The sequence below is a fragment of the Lagopus muta genome, chromosome 14 (assembly GCF_023343835.1).
Source record: "Lagopus muta isolate bLagMut1 chromosome 14, bLagMut1 primary, whole genome shotgun sequence".
In the NCBI taxonomy this organism is placed as follows: Eukaryota; Metazoa; Chordata; class Aves; order Galliformes; family Phasianidae; genus Lagopus; species Lagopus muta.
This window is the reverse complement of record NC_064446.1, coordinates 4,212,280-4,235,451: the sequence shown is the minus strand read 5'-3', so window position 1 is coordinate 4,235,451 and position 23,172 is coordinate 4,212,280. Positions and strand designations below refer to the sequence as shown.

The 23,172-nt window shown below is 42.4% G+C and overlaps 1 protein-coding gene across 7 annotated transcripts in view; it reads right to left on the bottom strand.

Moving 5' to 3' along the window:
- The window catches only part of SLIT3 (slit guidance ligand 3), a 513,774-nt gene that overhangs the window by 189,338 nt on the left and 301,264 nt on the right, over nt 1–23,172 (bottom strand). For all 7 annotated transcript variants that reach the window (XM_048960347.1, XM_048960350.1, XM_048960348.1 and 4 more), the window contains one exon: nt 13,123–13,194. In XM_048960347.1, coding sequence (XP_048816304.1) covers nt 13,123–13,194 — 72 coding nt within the window. The remainder of the gene's footprint in view (nt 1–13,122; nt 13,195–23,172) is intronic.

The following is a 23,172-nucleotide window of genomic DNA, read 5'->3' as shown; positions in this document are numbered from 1 at the left end:
CAGCACCGAGCATCCAGGATTTGCTCTTGCTAGGCACGAGGCAAAGCTCCACTGGATCCGTCAGTCTGCTGAGCCCTGGGCCCCTCTTTGACTCAGTCCTCTGATCTCCCCACAGTCTGTTTAAATTAAAGCCCACAACTACCGTGTGAGCATATAATGAAAGCAACTGATGCTGCACTGATTAATCCATTACTCTGAACTGTTAGAAAACATAATGATCTCACAAGGGGCCTTATTCACTGACATACAGCAGTAGAGCTCTGATCTGACACCTCAAATTAGCAGCAAAAGCAGTAACAGCTGGGATTTTGTCTCAATATTTGTACCCAACTCTAAAATGAGTTGGCACTATACAAGTGCTATTTTTAAACACAATGTTAGCCCAGGAAAATAATCTTCTAAATAGTCTCCAGGTGACATACAAGATCCACAGAAATAAATAAAAATAACTATTTGCCAATCAGTGGTTTCTGTTCTAGTATTAATCTTTCACCAGTGTGCTCTCAAATGTTCTCATCACAGCAACATGAGAGGCTCCAGCGTCATTAACTTGGGAAGCTGACATCAGAAACATGACTAGTTTGAGGATACTGAGAAAAGAAAATGTTCTTTTTGGAAATGCATGAAAAAAATAAAATAAATGAGCTTTGCATGGAAGTACAGACAAAACTGCCAGCAACTTTTATTGCTACAGTACTGTGACTCTTCCCATTCTATGGCTGATTTTCATGTGCATGTATCTTTCAGATTTTAGCTATTTAAGCTTATTAAAAAGACCAGATGTTTGTGGCACATTGATTTTCTTTTCTTTCCTTTTTTTTTTCCCTTGAAAGAGTGAGATTACTTTTAAAAACATCAGACTTTGGGCAAACTGAGTTTTTTTTATGAAATGCTCTGTTACATCCCCAAGCACTGAACTTCCATCTGTCCTGCAATGGTTTAGCATTTAGTCACCCTGCAAGAAACTAACCATGTTCATCTACAGCAATAGCATTAGGTCATGTTAACTGAAGTGTACTGTCAGTGTTCTAGCTCTCCCTGGAGACAATGCTATGGCCTGGTTGGAGCCTCTGGAGCTGGTGATGCCAGGAGCCAGGGCTGAGAGCAGAGGATAAGGGCTGCAGCTGAACAAGTGGTTGGGCAAACATCCTGTGCAAGGAAGCTGGGACTGGGAGTCAGTGTAAATGGGTAAAAAAGAAGCAAATCGTATGTGTCTGTACAATCCAAGATTGCACTGTCATGCGTACACAAGTGGGAGCAAAACACCAATACCCAAATAAAGTATGCTAAAACAAGATGAAGTGGACCATAAAATAATAGAATAGAATAAAGTAAAATAAGCTGAGATAAACCAAGATAAGGTAAATTAAAATATAAGAAAGGTTACACATACAATGCGGGGAGACAGTTCATTTGGCTGTGGACTTGGCTAGATGTCAAGATAAGAACTGTCACTCACAAGGTCTTACAAGAGACATCTTCTCACTTCCTCTCAAATAAGGTTTCTATTTCTATGAAGAGAAGGACATATCCACTTTTCCACATTATCAAATCATCTCTATTAGTTGTACAAAATGCAGGTACCACTTGCATCCCAATTCCTTCTAATTCCCATTCTCAAGTGAGGGTTGAAGAAGATTTTCACAGTAATTTCAATCAGCTTTTCAATCTTTTGCAACACCTTTGAATTCTATGCTGGAAATACAGATTCAGTACAGCCTGAATGGATTTTTTTCTTGTAAAAATATCAAAACAAACAAAGACAAAAGAACACAAGCTGAAACTACATTGAGCATTCTCCAATGGGCTGTTTTTCTAGAGTAAAAAATGACACAAGAAATACTGCCTTTACTTATTTTTGAATCAGAAAATTTGCTCAAGTGTTTGCCCAAAGCCTACACATTTTTCATTGCATCGTACTGGGAATGATGACAGTGGCTCTAAGCCACAGCTACCTCTACAGTTTTCCGCAAACAGTGAATAAATGCTCTACAACATCAGGGTGGTTTTGATTTACACAACTGATACATGGGAAACAAGTCCAAATATCACAATATGCAGATCCAGGCTGGATGTGGCTCTGGGCAGCCTGGTCTGGTGGTTGGCAACTCTGCCCATGGCAGGGGGTTGAAACTAGATGTTCTTTGAGGTCCTTTTCAACCCAGGTCATTCTATGATTCTGTGATCAACGACCACTGAATGAGTGCTGATTTTAGCAGGTTCTGAATCTAGTTCTTGCAGTCCACTTAGTCTGCTAGACAGATTTTCATCAGAGCTACAGGGATCAAACATATAACTGCATTCAATATCAAATTGATTTTAGCACCTAGATTCATTTGAAAATCCATTGCTTGACGAATTAGTATAATTAAAATAATAACAGAAATATATACCTGTAATAGAAATTAGTGTTTAAATGGATACTTTTTTTAGGCTATACAGAGATCTCTTATTAAATATGGATCTTAGTGTTGCACAACCGCATGCTTGTCAGATACTGCATTTTATAGATCCTGTGCCAAAATCAATGGAAACTGGATTGGTTCTCTATGCATATGGAAGTTTGCAAGCCTACTGGTGCATATTTATGGAAATGATGAAAAAGAATCAAGACAGAGTTTAATGCATCTGTACTTCAGCAAAATAAAACAAATTTCTAGCTTCCTCCTGGATCAGTTGCTTCTGGTTAGTCCTTTCCGATGCTAGAGCAGCTTTATACACATCGGCTAATTCAAACTAGCACTATCCAACTCTACAATTTGAAAGAAGCAAGTAACTTTTGCCATTTGCTCAGGCTGAAGGCATTTGATGATGGAGATTGCTATCAAGGTAGAAGGTTTCAGCACTGAGTCAGCTAAGTGCTGTGGTTTCCTTACAGGACCTCCACTGAAAGAAATTCTTACAAAATGGATCAAATTTGGATCAGAAAAAAACAGTATCATTCCTGTGTTTTAACTGAAGTGGATACGCTTCCCTACTATAGCAAACATACACAGAAACAGAAAAGACAGTTCAAGCAATGGACCTACAATGGTTTTCTGCTCATATGTAGAGAAAGTGACAAAAAAAAGACTTGTGAATCCAGTGAAAGGGGCCACGTGACAACATCCTATCTGTGGGATTCCCGCTGTGCCAGCCTGGTGCCACCTGGTGAACTGCCGCAATGCGGCACTGCGGCTCCCTGCAAGTCCCATGCTGGCCACTAGGACTGAGGGAGGGACCCTCAGTGTGCTGCATGTGCTCAGGAGGTACACGTATAGCAATGAGTAGAAATGGCACTGGCAGCAGTTTGGTGTCAATGCAAAAGACTTTACAAGAGCCTCTTAGAAAGCAGGCGCCTGGCATCCATGGGGCATGGGCTGCCAGAACCTTGTGTTTCTGTGGCCCTGTAATGGCTGACTACAGGTCCTGCATGGACTTGACACCCCTAACACCTTGCCAGAGCTGCCCCTGGTTCCTGAACCCACCATCTCCACCCCACAGCCAGTAGCACTGCGAGGGCAGCATGAGGAAACCCGTAACAGCACCGATAACACGACAAAGGGCTGCGAGGGGCTGCACAGCCCATCTCCTCCTCCAACAGCCATCAGAGGAAGGAAAAGAAGCAAATATTTCAAAGAAGGCACTTACATCTCTGCTACCAGAATCCCCACCCCAAAATGGGAGAGAGGCAGATACGCATCAGCAGAATAATTTTAGATGCTAGCAGTATGCAGTGCCCCTAACTGCAACTCATACATGGTGAAAGTTAGGATTAACATATAGTCTAATATAAATCCTGGTGAATGAAATAGGGAATGTGTGATATACACATTCTGTGGACTCAGACCAACATGCATGAACAATTGTTCACCAAAAATTACCTTTTATAGAGAAAAGAAAGGTTTTGAGAGAACAAAGCCAACACGTAGTTCCTAGACAAGGGCAATAACACATCTCTTGCTGAAGCTGCAAAGGGATCTGCTTTCCATCAGGAATTAAACATCAAGTTTTTCTTTTAATAAAACATTAGACAGCATTTCTGTCGGTTGCACAAGAAAACATCAATATGTTTAAAAACATCTACCTTTCAAACTTTTAAACTTCTCCCAAACACCACCTGCCCACGAGGAGCAACAATACCTGCTTATATCCATGCATGCATACACAATCAAGGTAAGAAACCATAACCATTTGAATATCAGATACTCACAGTGTGACAATGGTGTTCAGTCCATTGAGTGAAAAAGTGCAAAATAAAACAGACACGAAAAAAATTCAAAGCGCTTGTGGCCAGTTCGGGAACATTCTACAAGCGCATTCTACATCAGCTAAATAAAAGGAGTCAACTGCTCCCCATATATGAGTGTTTCCCTGGAATATCTGTACCCATACCAAATAAAAGACCATTGCGGATGGTCTGCCCTAACTACTTCAGCCTAAGTATCAGCTGAGGCTCCTCGCCGCGTTTCTGACGCCCTAGCCGCGGACGGGGAGACCCAAGCCTTTTAAGACATGGCTGGAATTGCCCAAGGAGCCAGTCAGCAGCCGGGGGGTGCTCGTGGGCCCCCCCTCCCAGAGCCCGCCCAGCCGCAGCCCCTCGCAGCAGCAGGCTGCGGGCGGCCTTCAGGCGCGGGGCTGCTGCAATGCGGCAGTTCCGCCATCACGGGAGCAAGTCCAAGGCTGGAAGCCACGCGCGAGAGCTGCCTCCCCACCCTCCTTTCTCCCTGCACCACCAACACAGCACTTTGGTGACACACGCTACCTACGATCGTGGTGGCAAAAGACGCAACAGCAAACCTGAATGACCAAATTGGTGATCAAACACCTTGTTCGGTGTGTGCTCCTGTATCTCTTCCTCATGGCCAACAACCAATCCTCCACAGCCAGCTGCTGTCTGCCATTCAAACCACTGACAGCCCGCACCGGCCACCACCGTGAAGCGATGCGTGCCATTTTTAAAAGGCACTAGTGTTCCTTATTTCCCTCTGTGGCTTTACGGGGTCACCTCACTTGACCCTTTAAGTGACCACACTCATTTCTGAGGTATCTCAGAACTACTCAAAAGCAACATGCTACATCACAACAAAAGATCCCTGGGCACTCTTACAGTGTTCAAAAACATCTTGCTACTAAGGCACTGCAGATGGCCTCAGCGTGGCCAGCATCATGCCTATGTACTGAAACATCCCCAGATCGCCCACCCCAGAACAGAAACCCAATAAATGCAATGCAACTTCAGAAGCATCAAATCGCTTAGCATAAAATTGCTTCATTTATGATAACACAAATAACATAGAAATTGGGATTATTTGACTCCAAATTACTTTTAAATCATTTCACACTTTTATTCTTTATGCAGCTCTTAAACTTTCTTGTTTGTTAAGCAGAACTGTATATGGTACACAAAAAAGTCTAAATTATATAGACCTTTCAAGTTTTGAAAATTATTCTCCATTTATATAATTACAATAACCAAGTCTAATTAAAACATGTATGTTCTTTTCAACCTGTGCGTGTTGCACATTCACAATATGTAACTGTATTTTATGCATAACCTTATGAATGGCAAGAAAAAAATGCACTACTTGATTTTAGGAGAAATTTCTATGTATGTACTTTTTAGATGCTAACGTAATTACCTATCTTATTTCCAAGCCAGACATCTACATATCACTGTTTTGAATTCCAGTTTTCTACAGATACAATATTACTGTCCAAACTAAAAACACTGGAAAACGCTAATAATAAATAACACATACTACCCTGGTCCCAGCAACTGCATTTCAAGGTTACACATCAGACAACACGGCATGCTAACAATTCGGTACACAGAGCTCTCGTCAAAACTGCACTCTCCATTTCCAGAGAAACCGGGTTTTTGAGCCCTCTCCTGTATAAAGACTGACAGAGCTCAGAGCCTCTCTTTGTTCTACCAGCACAAGAGGCAAATGTAGCCTCTGAAAGAAGCAAACCATTCATCCCCATATAGATCATAAACCACACCTTTAACTGCATACAGAACAAAAGAAGACCATCTCTGCATGTTACTAATTTTTTAAAAAATTGTTACTGTGTTGACTGATCCCAGATCAGCAGCAGTTCCTTCATTCACCACCAGCTTTGGGCTCAGTGTCTTGGAAGGGCTGGGGACACCCTGGAGCCTTTGGTGTTGGTGTGCCAAAGGCTGTGCCACACAGGCATTCAGTTTCCTCTCCCCACCAAAATGCCTTATTAATGCCAGCAGGACACAGCTACCATAGTACAGCCATCCAGCTTCTTTGGGGGGCCATACAAAGAACAAATTGCAAGTTATGGCATAAAGTGCCTAGTCATCTCTCTGGAACTTGTTACTTCCCTTCGCAACTCCATTATCAGCTCAATTTTATCTGCAAGGAGCTTTGTTTCCATCACAGTCTTCTGCTCAGCTTCTGGATAAGGTGTTTGGCTGCCTATCTGCATTAAATACACAGTTGAGTGTCTTCGGGATTAAGTCGTTCACATTCATTTGACTTTCAGCAGTCAAAATGCTTGTTCTACATCTTTTATATTACTGACAAAGGAACTGTATTAGTCAAAGGGGAGGCAGGGCAGGTCACAAAATGAGCAGAGCATGCAAATGAATCAATTAATACCATGGAGGAAAGGTTTGCCAGAAATCCCTGTGTCTCCTGGAGTTTTGACTTTGGCGTCTCTCAGATCAGTGACTGCAGCACCAATAAAGGACTTACTCAAGGCAAGCTGTAAACCTGGGCTTTCTCAAAAAGCATATTGGTCAGTGATTCATGAATCTAATAATTCTAACCTGGCACTGCTCTTATCTTGATAAGTTCTGCAGTCTGCAGGGCTCCAGGCTATTCTCAAAGAAAAAAAAAAAAGAACAACTCCAACCTAATGGGAGCAGGAAGGGAGAATGAGCACAGCATTCGAATACTACATATGCTCCAGGAGGGAAACATCACTTTTCTAAATATGTAATATAGTATAGCATCCACAGTGAGGTCTGACAGAAATGTTCATCAATTTGCCGGGGCATGCCCAGCACATACTGCAGGATTAGCAAAATCATAGATCAATGAATTTATGCAAATATATTCCCCCCATAAAGAGAGAGTTACATCTGTAACAGGCATCAGTGATTTTCAGAGGCCCTTGATTGCCCGCTCTTATTTTATCTCAGCTGGTCTTTGATATAAAGCCTGTCACCATGGTGCCATCTGGATAGTGTTCTGTTCACTATGCTGTGCTTCCAACCTCACAGTTTGTAATGTGCTGTAGAACAGAGGTTATCTCAGATTTCATTTCCATATCTTGAGCAATGATGCCAGATCTCCCACTGAAATAGATCAGCAAATACAAACATTTCTTATCCAGCAACTGTGTAAGCACCCCATCTTTCCACATCTACCCATGTTAACTATTTATCTCATTTCTTCAGGGTCTGCTGGGTGCGGTACTTTCCGAAAGTTCTCCAGAAAAAGGCCTTTCTGTAGCTAATCTTCAACTTATTTGTGTAACAGAAAACCGAAAATAACAGCTAAGTACATCAGGAACCTTTCTCATTCCTACAAACATCTACAGCGACACAGGAGCCAAGAAGAATGGGAAGGGTACAGAACACTGGACAGTTGAATGAAGAATGGAGTAAAGAAAATTGGAAATTAGCCTTTGTCCACTGATACCTCTGTACTCTGGGTGAACCCTTTCTCGATTGCCAGAATGACTTTTATTCTTCCTCTGACATAATGTGACCTCCTGTGGTATAACCTGCACACAGGAAACTGGGGATACTCTTAGGAAATCCAAGCTCTGTTCTGTGTTTTGGGGATTTCTACCACTGGGCAGACAATTCAATTACTCACATGTAGCCAATAATTATTTCAGTTTGGTTTTTATCACCCACGTTATGTGTACATGCTGACTGATGAAAAAAGTAAAGATTTTTAATTTGTTGTATTAATTTATATACATTTAAGCTAACATATATCCTTAGGTTAAAAAAAAAAAACCAACAAAAAAAAACACTCAATCTAATCATTCTAATTTTACTCTACTCAGCTACGAATGAATGAAACAGCTATGCACAACATTTCATTTAAATTCCTATTTTCATTATTATATTCAGGTATTTCAGTATCAGCTATAGGAACACCATTTACAGAGCTCAGATTTGATCCTGATTGCTTCAACAAATCATAATTTCCAGGAAAATAGAAGGAAATCACCTTTGTGTGGCATTTTCAGGCTTTCATTAAGCAGTGACATCTCATATATTTAGAGTTATGTCATGACTTCAGCTCCCTGACTCTCCATGTTGGGAAAGCAAATAAAGATCTTCTACCTAGTTAAGACATGCCCAGAATAGCATTTCAAGACTAAGTAAAACTGATCCTATAACTGAGTTCAGCACGCAGAAGACAACAAGAGGAAACAGTTAAATCCTGTCTGAAACACAAAATAACGATTCAATTTTATTAAAGTTCTGAAAAGCAGCATGTATTATAAGCATACACATCCATGGCAGTTTTATCTGAAATTTCAGTGATGACTAAAGTTTTTACAAAACACAATTCTTTGTCACAGGAAAGCATGGGAGAGACAATAACAGCATGACAGCACTGTAAGGCGCTTGCTAGGATGGAGTTCTATATGGATCACACGCGTCCCACACAGCGCGGCTTGGGGGAAAGGATGTTCACAAGGGCTGATATAGCAACTGTAATTTCTAAGACTCTGATTGTCTTTATTTCACGATCTCAGAGATGGAAGGTGAGGTGTTTTCATTACAACTATTTATTCATTTATTTTTAAGATCAAATATTTAGGGCTCACTTGGAATTTAAGGCGCGGTTTCAAACTGTTGCTGACATTTGGATGACTGCATCCAAACTTCTTCAGTTTTACCTGTAGGTGAATCATCACGATTCTTCCCACTGCACTGCCCAGAGTTGACTGATGGATTCCTACAAGCACGGTTTGTTGCTATGGTCTCTTAAAGGCCCATTCACTTCAAAAAGCAAGTGAAATTTTGGGAAAGTGATTTTTCAGACTATGGAAGACATAAAAGACCCAAAACATTGCGACTGACAACAAGTAAAACTCCAAGTTCCTCTGTACTAGCTCCGTCCAGCAAGAACTCATTTGTCTTCTTTAATAAAACTGTGTCATCAATCCTCTTCAGATTAGCTCTTGCTCTAGTAATATTTTTTGGTTTGTGATTTTTTTTTTTTTTTGCTGAAGAACTGCAATGAAAAAGCATGTTCAGACTCGAGTCCTTTTTAGCAGTCATCATAAAGCAGGAAAAACAACAGCTTTTACAGTACAAAACCAGGAAAACACTCCAGGTAAATTGTCAACAATGACTCATAATTCCTTCTATCCTGCTCACATAGCACTACTACTGTGTCACCACACTGTTTTCAAGCCATTCCAGTGAGGACAAACAACAAGAAATAAATTAAAAGTTGGTGGTTTTTGTTTTTTGTGGTTTTTTGCTAAATTGAGCTCTGTATCTTACTGAGAAATGGATCCTAATAACCATGTATTGCTCAGCACTTCCAGCCTAATGATAGCATGGCCATTTGCTCAGTCTTAATGGCTCATTCAGTTTGACTGGGCTTTCTGAACCACCCAGAAATTACTTCCTTTTATCCACAAATCCAATAGGACTGAAGGGGAAGTTCTGAGTTCTGGAAGAATTTTATCTTTTATGCATGGTAACACTGAACATTTGGATATGAAGATACAGAGAAACAAATAAAGGATATATCTCACTGCCACATCCCATAAGGAACACTGGGCAATTATTCTTTAAAAAAAATAATCTGAACTTGCTTACAGGTACACCAACAAACATTTCTCAACAACGCTGTTATTGCAGATATTGCCACAGGACACAACTAAGAACTGAACTCAGCAGAAAGTCTTCTAAAACCAACACTTCAATTTCTGAAAGTTTCACACCAATTTTCTTCAACTTTTCTGCAGGCTATTATGTTAATTAATAACTTGTGTCCCTCCTTCTACATGTTGTAGCTGTTTGTTGGCTGCACGCACCTTCTTTTCTGTGTGAATGTGAGAACAAACCCAGTGAAGTATGTTTAACCCTATTACTGTAAGGAGGAAAAGGAGGGATGTCAACAGGAGAAATCCCTACTTGTCAACATATTGGAAACAAAACCTTTTGGGGAGCTACACAGAAGATATGATGCAAAAAGGAATAAAACCAGCCCCTATCCACAACTATGAAGAAACGTTGAAGTCGGCGTGTCGGTTGAGCGCCATTTCTCAGACATCATCTTCACCTTGCTGCAGAGGCAAAGCCAACCGCAGAAAGCACAAAGCATTTCATTGCAACATTTTCGCAGCTTTTTACTCCCCAACTCAGTCACCAATAACACTTAGCGTGTGTGTTATGGGCTACATAGGTCAGACCCCAGGATCAGAGACACCTTTTGGGACCTCTGAAACACTGAAGCTCACAGAGATGTGATCAGAACAGTGCTAGCGTGGGGTGCCAGTACCTGGCCCTGACCCAGCATTCAAGTGAAGTCACAGCTCAATGCCCTGTTTAAAGTACTGAAATTAGTCACGAATTTCTGAATCTCTGCCTCAGTACTATTTGTTGATATAGGAACTTAGAACACAGGAAAAAATACAATAGAAGCTGCAAGTGAAGACTGCTTGCTTGAGAAGTGGAAATAAATAAAATGGACCACAGAGCGCTCTCTATTTTAAAGGAAAAATGCAATTTCCTTCTGTTGCTACATTTACCAAATCACTAAGATCCTTACAGTCATGTTTTCTGAGGAATTCAAGTTGAGTGAGAAGTTTAAACTGGAAACCAAAGTGCTCTTCAAGGTGTTAATGTATTTTCTGGGTAACACGATGCATTTTAGCTCTTCCCCAGGTAATCTACAGAATTGCAGAATTCTGCAGACAGGCAGGAATGCAGAGAAAAGGTGCAGAAATGTGTTTGATATCATAAAGGTCACATGATTTCAGGAAGATAAAGAAGTAAATAATTGGGTGCCCTTGCAAACTGCTCAGACAGATAATTTTTCTTTTTTTTTTTTTTTGTGCCAGAATGATATTTTCTACGTATTGCATTATGAGTCAAAATATTTCTCCATAAAATACAGTGGCAAGCTCTTCTCTGAAATGTTATCTTGATGCCTTTTGGTTTCGCTTGATGATATTCTTGGATGGCTCAAATTGCTCTAATTTTTTAGCATTTATGTCTGTTTTACAACTGAAGATGTGATATCCTCTAGTGCATTAGGCAAATGTCTTTTGCTAGAGATTTAAATGCCTTGGGAAAAAAAAGACAACACTTCAAATTAAGTTTGAAGTATTCTACTCAAATTTTGTGACTGAGAAAAATAACTAGATACTATCAATCTATTTTCTCATCTTATTTAGAATGAGATTGATTTTTCCTGTAGCAGTATGTGTGTGCTGAAAATTAAAGATGCATTCAAGATCTGACGATGATGTATTTTATACAGTAGACAGAAAGCCTTCTCTTCTCCCACACACAAGTATATGGTATAGAAGTAGCCAATTGCAAACAGAGGAGTAAATAAACTAACTTGACATCCCAGGGAGAAGGAATGTGTTCCCAGCAATTATTTCAAAGCCTACAGAACTTGGTGTAGTACAAATAAAGGTTCCAAGTACCACCCAGCCGGTTGTAGTAGAGTTCTAGCACAGGCTGCTGTTAGTGGAGGACTGATTAGCCCTTCGTGGGTATGGAAAAGCAGTCCATCACAACAAACAAACAAATGAGCAGATTTTTTTTCTTCCTTTCATTCTATGACATAGGCAGGTAAAGCTTTATTCATTGCTTTTAACTCACTGCTTTTCCTTTAAAAGGGCTGTAATATAGAATTTGAACGATACTCCTCAGGTCCTCCTGTTATCTTGATATGAGCACCAGACAGTCTCTGACTGATAAAGATGTCCCAGCCTGGGAGAGCAGGACCACAGGCACTGGGGCTGTTATGGCAGACAGGCACGGACACAGCTCCCCAGCACAGCAGCAAATGAACCCACATCTGCTGGCACTGAAAGCAGAAGTTATTCTGTGAGCCTCTATCCATGGCGGCCAGAGCCCATGGGGCAGAATTCCCTTTATTATCCCACAGACATTCCAGAGAGCTTTGGTGCACTGCACAGTGCCATCGCTATGGCCTTAGTGCTGCTGGTACACAGCAGCCACGGGCACTGTGCCGGCCCTGGTGCCTGCAGGTGCCAGGTCTGTGCGAGGCACACACCTTAAACCCCCTGCTATCTCGTCCCACTTAAGGGCAGTGCTGGCAGCAGTCTGAGCAGCCTTCCCCACAGCATTAGGCACAGGCCGTTCGGCTCTGGGGCAGCACCAGCATCACTCTGATGGAAGGGTCTGACCAGAGGAGTGCTCCTGTCCCCCTGCCCCAGCTCCCATCCCTTGTGCCTCAGGACTGGGCGCTCTCTGGCATTAACACTTTCAGCTTTGCAGCATTAACTTTCAGAAAAGCCTTTATCCATTCCTGTGCTCAAACTGTACTGCAGAAGAGGTCTCTATGTGAACAAGTACCTGTTAACAACGAGCAAGTTACCTGATCGGTACAGAGCTCTGGTAACGCAGGGTTTCGCATGACAACAGCGCTATAAATCTCATGCTTTTTCTCTGACAGAGGCGGATTTCATTGTCAAATCTTTTTTGTTTTTTCCTTTTTGTTTTTTCCTTTTCTGTTCTCAGCTTTAGCAGTCAACGTGTAAAGTTTGCGGCAGCCCCGAGCTCGGCGTGCCTGTATTTCAGCCCTCGGAGCAGGGTCCTCCCCAGAAGCCGACGCCAGCACCGAGCGACCCAACCGAGCCCCCGCCATCCTCCCTCCGCACACCGACCCCTTTCAGCAGCTATTTGTCCATGTCGGCTGTCAGACACCGCTCCACGCGAACCCGTCCCCCCCTCCCGGCCCCGGCCCCGCGTCCCCCGGGCCGCCGCGGAGCGCTCCGACCGCCGGCGCGGTGCCGCGGTGCCGCCCGTTGCGGTGCCGCTCCGCTCCCCGCGCTGCGGCCGCTCCAGCCCGCTCCCCCAGCACTGCAGCACTAACAGCCCCCCCCCTTCCCCCCCCGGCGCCCCGCACAGCCCCAACTCACAGGATCTCCAAGTCGCGCAGGGCGCGGAAAGCTCCATCCTCGATGCAGCTGATCTGGTTGTTGTCCAGCTGCCTGCGGAGAGGAAGGGAGAGGGTGAGGGAGGGCAGAGCCGCCCGGAGCGGGGCCGGGTGTCCCCGAGGCGGTGCGGGGCTCTGTGGCTGTGCCAGCGCTGCACGCTGCGCCGGAGCCTGGCAGGTCTCAGTAAATATTAATTGCGCCTTTTTTTTTTTTTTTTTTTTTTTAAAGGCAGAAGGGAGTAATTTCATTACATTAGGGCATCCAATCCATTATGAGCTTTTACCGTCATGTCAGTGAAACAATTTCATTAAGCTAAAGGCCTGTAAATCATTGGAGGTCACCGGGCTGCCCTCCGTGACCTCCCACAATGCCTTTTCTTCTTTTACTGGAAGTTGGAGTCCTCTGTCCTGACAGTACTAAATCTCTCCGCTTTATCTGCCCGAGAGCTGTGAGAGCGAACAGGGAATACACCAGTTCCAAATTAGACTCAACTAATCTAATTTTATAGTCTTTTTATTATTCTAAGCACCAAATGTCTGTGGTGGTTCGATGCCTCCGCGCATTGTTACCGGTCCCATCTGGTAGCCCATTCTATTGAAAGATGTCTGAGCGAATGCAAAGCCTGCCTAACCGCATCAGGGAGCGCGGCCGCGACACGGAGCATCCGCGCACGGACACTCACAGCACCACGCTGCTTCCTAATGTCTCATTTAATATCTGGAGTGCGGGCTTCTCCCATTTGTTTCCCTGCACGTGCACATGCATTACAATAGGTGGGGATGCAGCGGTACAGGTACATCTGCCTCTCTTGTTAGAAAATTACAGTTGTAAGTGGTAATCTAAAATTTAGCGCTTACATTTTCAGACATCTGATCACTTGAATGTTACACCTACAGAAATACACCTGTGTACCTACTCATGTGGAAGCACAATGCCTGCACCTCAGACAAAAACCGGAGCAAACTCTTGGCTCTGTTTGCTCCACTGACACTGAGTGACCCAGGTGTGTCCAGGTGAAGACCAAAGGGAAGTTGCCCTTGGTCTGGTCCCAATGAACATCGGGATTTTTATGATTTCAGTGCATGAAGTATCACACAAGGTCTGCTAAAAGGTATAGCAAGCATAAAGGCAGCTAAGGTTTCTCATCGCTCTCGTATCTTTGGAGAACATGCTGAATTTGGCAAAACTTCCAGCAGTATCTCCTATACCAACATACACCAGGATGTAAATCATCCAGAAAGGATTCTGTAGCATGACAGTTCATGCATTTTTTAAATATATATTTATGTAATTACATACATATTTATTTATGTTCTCTCTGCCTCTCCCACCACCCCACCAAGGTGACAACCAAGGTGCATCCAACTGCTGAGATAACCAAGTGGCTGCTGAGTGACTTCTTCCAAGATCGCTGTTTAATTGAGTGGGTCGTTAGCATTTTTTTGCTCAGATGGAAAGAATGGTGGATTTCAGGAGGAATAAACTTAGGATGAGTTAAATATAACTCTGGTTGCATGACTAAGTACTTTACACTTCAGTTGGCTTTATTAAGCATACTTTATTAAGCATAAAGCTGGCACATGCTAGAAAGATGAAGAGAAAGCAGGAGCAATTTGAGAACCACCTCTCTCTTTCTTTCTACAAGAAGTATTATATATTGCCTATTTTTATTTGAGTTACACTGTAATATTGATTTTTCTGCCAGATACACTAAAACAAGCAAATAAACCCAGCATGCTACTCACAGGGCCTTCTATTAAAAAGCTTCATACGCTGTGCATTGCTTTCCTAAAAAATGCTCCTCTCATAGATTGATTTTTGTTGAAAAAGCACAATAACCTTAATCACGTTTCTATAGGCCCAGTCACGCTAATGCTAACAATGAAGTTTAGCCTATGTAAATAATCCACAGGACTACTGTAAGGGAAACCTCTAGATACAGCAGAATACCTGAACGTAGCAGGATGCTCAGTAAATTAGGAAAATACTCATTATAGATGTCACTTGATACTCAATGCAGCCTGGTTCTTCTACACCATGAATTAAATCTATGTCTCTGGGAGGCACGCATGTGTGTAATGCTCCCTGTGAGCAGCAGGGCACCTGACTCCTGACACCCACTACGACCAAGCACTCAGTTCTGTGCTTAACTTTAAGCATGAGAATTTCTTCCCGGAAGGAAAGGATTAAAGATATTAGTTGTCTTGAAATTAAGCATGTCTCTGTTTAAGACCCTTTACCTCCTAATGCATTTGTCTGTTCGTAAAGGTAGAAATTCAGTTTCTTTGCATGCACATAGCAGCCTGTGAGAGGCTGAGCAGAGACTGTAGATTTTAGGGTTCAGAATCTGAACAATGGCTTCCTACCAAGACAACATGTTAGTTCAAAGTTTGGGAAAAACCTCACGTACAGCCCTACAGAAAGCCAAAGCTGGGTGTTCAGCATATCCTTGTATATCCATGAAGGCAGAATAAAATGCACATGACATGGGCCAGCAGCCAGACTGCATACTCAAGCTGGGTTTGCTGTGCTCTTCAATGCCCAGAGCAGAGTGTTCAACATCCACTGAGAAGAACCGATGATATGCAGAGTTTGTAGAAATTCAACTTCAGAAAAATGTGAAATTCAGCATTCAAGAGCAGCTGGACGTGCATTTCCTTGAGGCATGTGCAACACCACTCCTGTTTCCTCATTGCTGCCTTCTGCATGGGCACTCACCCCTCCCAAGCACCACATTACAGAGACTGGGTCAGCTCTCTGGTCTCATAGACATTGAAAAAATGGTCTCAGCCAGCAGAAGCATTTATTCAGATTTAAACATTACTTCCATTTGTCAGAGCTCTTACTCTCTATAGAATAATTTTGTCTCTTCAGTATTTGTCATGTATGCAGTGGTGTAATGCGGTGGCCAAAAAGAGAAGCCAGATGAAACTAGCTCAGATTTTAGTCACCATTTTTCATTGGACAAGGTTAAGTTCTGTACCTTTGCTCACTTCCTGCCTTTTGCAGGAATCCAGCTCTCATCTCAGGCTCTATCTATAACTACCAAGTCATTCAACTACCTCTGAAGGAAACACCTGTTCTCATGTTCAAAAAGTGTTAGAAGAGTGCGTGCAATGAATGAAGACACAAAGACGGAGCTGTGAGAGACAGCCAGACAGCACGGCTGGGACGGCTTGGTAGGAAGCCATTGTTAGAGCTGCAAGGCAGGGGATGAACAAGAAAACATGGCCAAACTTTGTGCTTCCAAGTTTTTGCTGGGTTAGATGGATCTGTAACATTTTTCTGGGTGAAATCACGTGTCTGGGTGCTCGTGCTGAACCTCTCACACATGAAGCCCAGTGCTGGGATCCTGGCAGGCCAGCACACACACACAGCTCCCCAGCCTGAGCCCAGCAGGGGCAAATGGGCAGCAGGCAGTGCAACAGCTACAAAGAACAATGCTGGGAAACCCCCCAGAGTGGAGCAAACACATAGGAAGCAAAACATTTAGAGGGCACGTGGGGTTTACATGACATGTGATGCAAATGCTTGCAAATAATGCTGGAATGTATAAAATGGTCTAGAGAAAAAGGCTCCTTTCATCTGGTAGAGATGCCATAATAATGCCATGTGTATCCAGCTTCATGACTACAAAGCTCATCTCTGTATCTATTAAAAATTATGATAACCACATGACTAAATTACATGCAATAAATCATTATCTATGCTTAAAATTCATATTCCAGAGGAGAAAAAAGATTTAAAGCTAAAAATGAAACATCACCTCTCCATGAAATGGAAAGTAACATTGCACCCATTTCTTTCAGAAGATGCTCTGTGGTTTAGGTAAGCCTCTGCTCTAACTGATAAAATACCATTTCCCTGTGTAACACTCTGGCTTAGCCATTTAGATTTGAATGTTATCTCTCATATTGAAGAGTTACATTTCAAATAACATTTGGAAGGAACAGGGTTTTACAATGCTGATATTATTTTTGCCAATTGAAACAATCCTTTAAATAGGAAGATTTAGAATTTTTGCTCCCAACAATAAGAGCATTTAGTTTTCAAATGCCTTTGAGAGAGAAAAGTCAACAACGAAGATACAGTAATTTTTATCCTGGTACTGAATTTAAAAAACAACAACACACAATCCAAACTGCAATAAAATATTAAAGATTTGAATTAATGCAGTAAAAACATCCCAAACTGAAATTATCTCATCTTTTACTAACATTGAAAGTCAGTTAATGCTTAAAAATTGTAGAATCATAGCATCACTACGGCTGGAAAAGACCTGTAAGATCATCCAGTCCAACCATCCACCTTTCACCAACATTTCCCACTAGAAGTCCACACAGATGTGTACCTAGCAGCTGTTACTCACGTAACACCAGGTAACCAACCTAACATGGTGTTTTTTCAGCAGTTTGCCATAATCTGATACCTGGAGACATCCTTCAAAAACACTGAACATCCCAACAGTGAGAGGTGAGATCAGTGTTTTGTACTTCATTTCAGCTTGGGTTACTTTTTGTTGGCTGGTTAGTTGTTTTCTTTCTGATGCACTGCAGAGATCAAGCGCTCATCTTGTTTTTAATTACATCGTGACAGTAACTTAATTAATATAACTTCTTTGTATGTTTTCTCCAGAATCTAGTTAACTTTTAAATAAAAGCCCACTTTAACCCGCAGTGTGATGAATACCTTTCAGGTGCTTTTGTTTATCATATTTGAGATGTTTACCATACAAAGAAGTGCTGTAGACTACTTGTGTATTTCAGAAAGTTCTTTGTCACAGATGGGAGATTACGACTGTTCTACATACCTGCTGTTCTAGATCTGAGCTTCAGCATTTCCCAGTTAGTAAAATACTATATTGCACATTTATCCAGGAGTATCCATGTTAAACATACCACCCTGAAAACATATTTAAAACGGATGATTTTTCAATAGCCACTTCAGCAGAATGTAAATCCACTGCAACATACAGAATTGGAGTTGGAAAAGAATTGGATTTTGTTAATTAAGTCTCCAATGGAGCCTCAGTTTGGACAGCATTTTCCCCTCAGTTTTTCCATTTCTTTTCTAATAAAAACTGCCCAGTCTATGCAAACACTGTAGAAGTTGTACCCTAGCTATATATAGTTATACTACCTAATTGGTAGTATTCAATAAAATGTAAGAATTAGAAGGGTGCTCTATGACGTTTAGTGCCCAGTATTCAAGGTATTCCTTACATGAATACCTGAGAATGCCAAAAATTGAAACAAGTGACCTGATAAATGTAGGTAAAATTTCTCCCATACCAAACTAGAGGACTGCTCCTTCAGCTGATAATGAAGCACTACAAATGGTAACAGATGCTACTCTGAACTAATATTGAATTTGAATTAAATTGGCATAAAGTTATTTGAAAGCCACTTCTAGTGCATTTTTCATTTATAATTTGTACTCTTCACTGAAGCATTACTAGAATAATTTTATAAAAGCTTACTTGCATTAGAAAAATAAAAGAATTGCTACGTTAAGTTCAATGTTAACATAATTCTCAAGTGGAGTAAATTGGTGGTGCAGAACACAGAGGACAGAGCTGCAGTGCTCTGGTTGTGCCAACAGCTCTGGCTGAAGCACTGCACAGGCACAAGCCATGTGCATGGCAGCATCGGGCACAGGAACGGCTCTGGGTGTCAGCCCTCCCACGCACCTGTGTTGTGGAGCTGGTCAAGGAGGGAGGAAGGGCTGATGGGAGGAAGAACTGCTTATGAATATTTGCTCTGCAGGCTGTGCAGAAGAACAGGTATTTGCTCTAAGTTAATTACGTCAGTTCACAATTCAAAATGTTGCTGTCCAAAACCAGTATTAGCTTAATGCAAACCCAGGTGACGAACAAACAGGTAGAGCCCTGCCTCTTCCCACCAGGATAAGTGCACACAAACCAAGGTTTCCTCTCAGTATTGGGGGCTGTAGAACAATTTTTTTTCTATTAAAAAACCCCTCCCTCTGGTTGCTCATGCAACAAATGGTGCATACCCAGCACACAAATGGCTGTCTCCATAGCAATTGGGGCAGGTTCCGTGTTTCCCTAGTTACTCCTGACTGATAACCATCTGTTGTTCTGCTCTGCCACAGCCCCAAAGGGGAGAAGGGGAAGAAATGAGGAAGATAAAATGGGTGTTAGAGAATATGAAAGTTATTTACTGCAGTAAATAAGGTTTGCAGTTACTTACATCTTTTTTTATTCTTGCTTTCAGTTGACAAGTATGGAGTACCGCACACAAAGAAAAGCTGTAACTCCAAAATGTTACCAATCATTCACCTTACAATTGTATTAGGAATATTAAAAGGAAACCACCTCATTAGAATGTTATTATGAAACTGTGGAAAATCTGGAACTAAGGCACTTAACAGAGAAAAAAATACCTAGAGAAATTTAATTTCAGTAATTAGTAGAAATGTATAATGTAAGAGCGTGGGGCAGAGGAGGTGAGGAGGTCAGCACCCCGACTGCTGTGCCTGGAGCAGGGTCCCTCTGCAGCTGCCTCAGCCCGCAGCATGGCCAGGAGCTCCCTCACCTCCTGGGGCCGTCACTGCTGAACCATGGGCCCCTCTTTCATCCGTGTGCCCAAGGGGGATGCAGGCCGTCCACATCCTTCTCGAGGATGGCAGCACCCTGGGGCAGGCCTGATGACCCTGAGGCATGCTGAGACAGGGATTATACACGGGACCAGTGTTTGCATAGGGCCACGGACATCATGGCACTGCTATGGAACTAGTGGTGCGTTAGTCTGCTCGTTTTGCAGAAGCACAAACAAGCCTCCACAGGCTGCTGTTACAGCACATAGATACAGCAGCACGCCACTGTGCTGGGTTCTATTTTCTTTGAAACAGACTCTATGCATGTTCCATATAGCAACAAATCCATTACAGAACCAAAACTTCTAAAAATGAAAGACATGGGATGCTTCAATCCTCAATATAATATCAGCTGTCAGACAGACAAAGCTGTCTGAGGCTGTTTCTCCAGCAGGCCAGAGAACTGCAGGAACTCTGGAGAGCAGAGCAGCAAGGAGGGCTCTGGCTCCATGGGCTCTTCCCCACGGCACAAAGGATGCTCTGGGCACAGGGATGCACCGAGGGCTCCTGGCTGCACACCTCCGTCCCAGTGCAGGGAGGGGTGCCCATGTAAGTGGGATGCAGCAAAGCGAGGTGTTACAACAAGGTGCTTTCTGGAAATCATGTCGAATCTGCTGTTTGCTTGTTTACACATCCTTGTTATCAATAATTTACTAAATGCAGTTTTGAGAGGAAAACTAGGGCTCTCGTGCCTTTAAGAGGCTTAGATGTTTTTAGCAAACATGAAAATTACATGATGAGATAGCGGCTGTGGCAGAGAGCAAATGCAATAGACCTTAGCAATTAGGAGAAGGTAAACTCACTCAAGGCCCAGACACCAGAAGCACCTCTTATATGTGGTTAGGAAAATGACAGAGCACAAAGGAATCTTGACATTTGATCTCCAGACATCTGTCCCCTCTAATAACACATATTACATTAGATTAATTCTATCACCTTCAGTCATACAACATCTTGAGATGTCTTCTAGATCTTACGACAAAAATCAGCAATAAGTAATGTCAGAACAGGGAGATGTGAGTAGAGACACAACAGTGTCGACCTTGTTCCACGGTTGGAAAATTTGGGCAAAGCAGCAGAAATTCTTGTGATTTGATAGCTTAATTTTAAATGTGAAACGAGTATAAAGACCTAGAGGATGAATATCCAAACAGGGAAATGTTATTGCGTTTATGAACTGTGGAATCTCAGCATAACACACCAACAAATTTGTCAATCAGATCTTTTATAGCAAATCCTCTGGACTGCTGTTACAGAACATTTTGGTAAGAGATACTGGTTGATCCCCGTGCCTTCAAAGACAAAAAGTAGCCAGCTGTTTCCAGAGAGGGAAGAACAAATGTGAGCATCTAGGTGCCCCATCTTGAGTTTTGGGTGTTTTATTATTTATTACTGTATTTTGTCATAATTGAACTCAATATCTCAACATGCAGGAAGTACTAGAGTAATAACTAACCCACAACCACTTGATCACAGTTTACCAATACCACATATTTCAAGATGCTGCATCAGTCTTAAATGACTCAGGTAGGGCCTTCCAGTCCTGATCCTGCATTGTACAGGCTCCCAAGCTTCCTATGGGGCTACAAAAGGCAGGCTGTTTTATCTTTGTGAGGGCTTTGATTTTGGGATAAACTGCACTTCAGGTGATGAGGGTATGGGGGTGCTCTGCTTCCATTTTTGTTTGTATTTAAGTTTTTTATGCCTCCATCAGACACAGTCGTTGCTCACACTGATCAGACAACAGCAACTCTGTCTTTGAGGCATGAAAATTATTCTATGTTGTAGGCCACTAAAAATACTCAAAGAAAAGTAAGAGCTTTTGATTACATTAAGACAGGGAACCACTTGGCTTAGCTTCAGTGTTCTTTTGCTCGCTGCCCACTTGTCTGGGCATTAGCAAAGTCAGAGGTTATGGGTTTTACTTGCAAGTGCTCCTAAATGGCTGAGGTCCAAAGGGAGCTCCAAATTCTGACTGCTCACTCTGATTACACCTTACTCTGTGATTCTCAGGCCTGCTGAAATAGAGGAAGAAGACCCATGTGCATATGCAACTCTGCTCTTAGGTCCGTTGCTTTCTTACTGGTATAAAACAGCAATGGGTACTATAAAAATATTTGAGATTTGTTGTGTAGCAGTTGCTTCACTGCACACACAACTTCCTGATCCTCTGGCTTTAAGTGTCTTCCTTCCTAACTGTTAGTTCTTAGTGATGTACTTTACAAGTCAGACTCGTAGCTGACTTGCAATCAATGCTAAATCAGCATATGGGCAAGTTTAGGTGAGATGGTGCTAAATGTAGAAAACACATTAGAATTTATCCTGAAGCTTCTGAGCTTTAAAGGCATTTACATCAACTTCATGCTCTCTACTCAAGGCAATGAGTGCTCAGTGAAATTCCCACTGGAATTCATATTCAGGTCTGTTACCCTGGGTATGCTGATAAAGGTGCAAGCAAGCACTGAACTTGCTCCTTTGCTGTGTTAGAAAGTGAGCATTGTATGCAAACACAACAATACAAAAAAGCCAGCATTCCTGAGCCAGAGATGTTCCGTCTCCAAAAAGCAGTGACTGAGGAAGAGGCTCCAGGACCTGGAGAGGCTGTGCTCCTCCTTACCCACAAGATAGCAGAGGAGTGCAGGAGGCTCTTGTCACACAGACCCCAAAACATTAAGAATTTTTTTCTGTGAAGGGGGTAAGCTATGAGCAACTGAAGGACGAAGAACATTTGACTGGAGGCTGCTCTGGGCTGTAACACTGTACACATTCAGCTGTAACTGCTGGACTCTGCTCTCCAAACTCAAAAGCTCTTATTTCAGATATGTGTGTTGCCATGTCCTGTCTGCTTCACAGTGAGGTCCACAGGGGAGGAGACCTCATTTCTGTCTGCATCCAGAGCCTGACCAGGCCCACCTGACTCATTATCAGCAGTGCCGGAGTCCACTCACAAAAATGCAACATTCACTGGGCGGTGACATATGAATCTAAAGATCTATCCATCTTTTTCCAGTACCGATCCAGGCTGAGATTAATCATCTCATGACACATGTAAAGAAGGTGTCACACAAAGTATGCCTTGGTGAGGTGTGCCCTCCGCTGCTACCCACTGCTTGGCCCAAACTCATCAAATCTGGAACATCTGTGCAACACCATCCCAGCAGCACAACAAACAAAAGCCTGGTTAACAGGGCATGTACAGAACAATAAAGGTTAAGAAAAGCAACCAGCTTCTAGACAGGAAGAATGTTAAAGAAAAGCCAATCAAAAGGAAACCTGGAAAAGATGTTAAGAAAAGAAAGCAAATAAATGACCTGATGTATTAAATGGGACCCAAAAATAATGTTGCTCTTACTCATCGTGGGACCCAGCAATCACATCAATTTTGAAATACTTAGCAAAGTGCTATGGAAATAC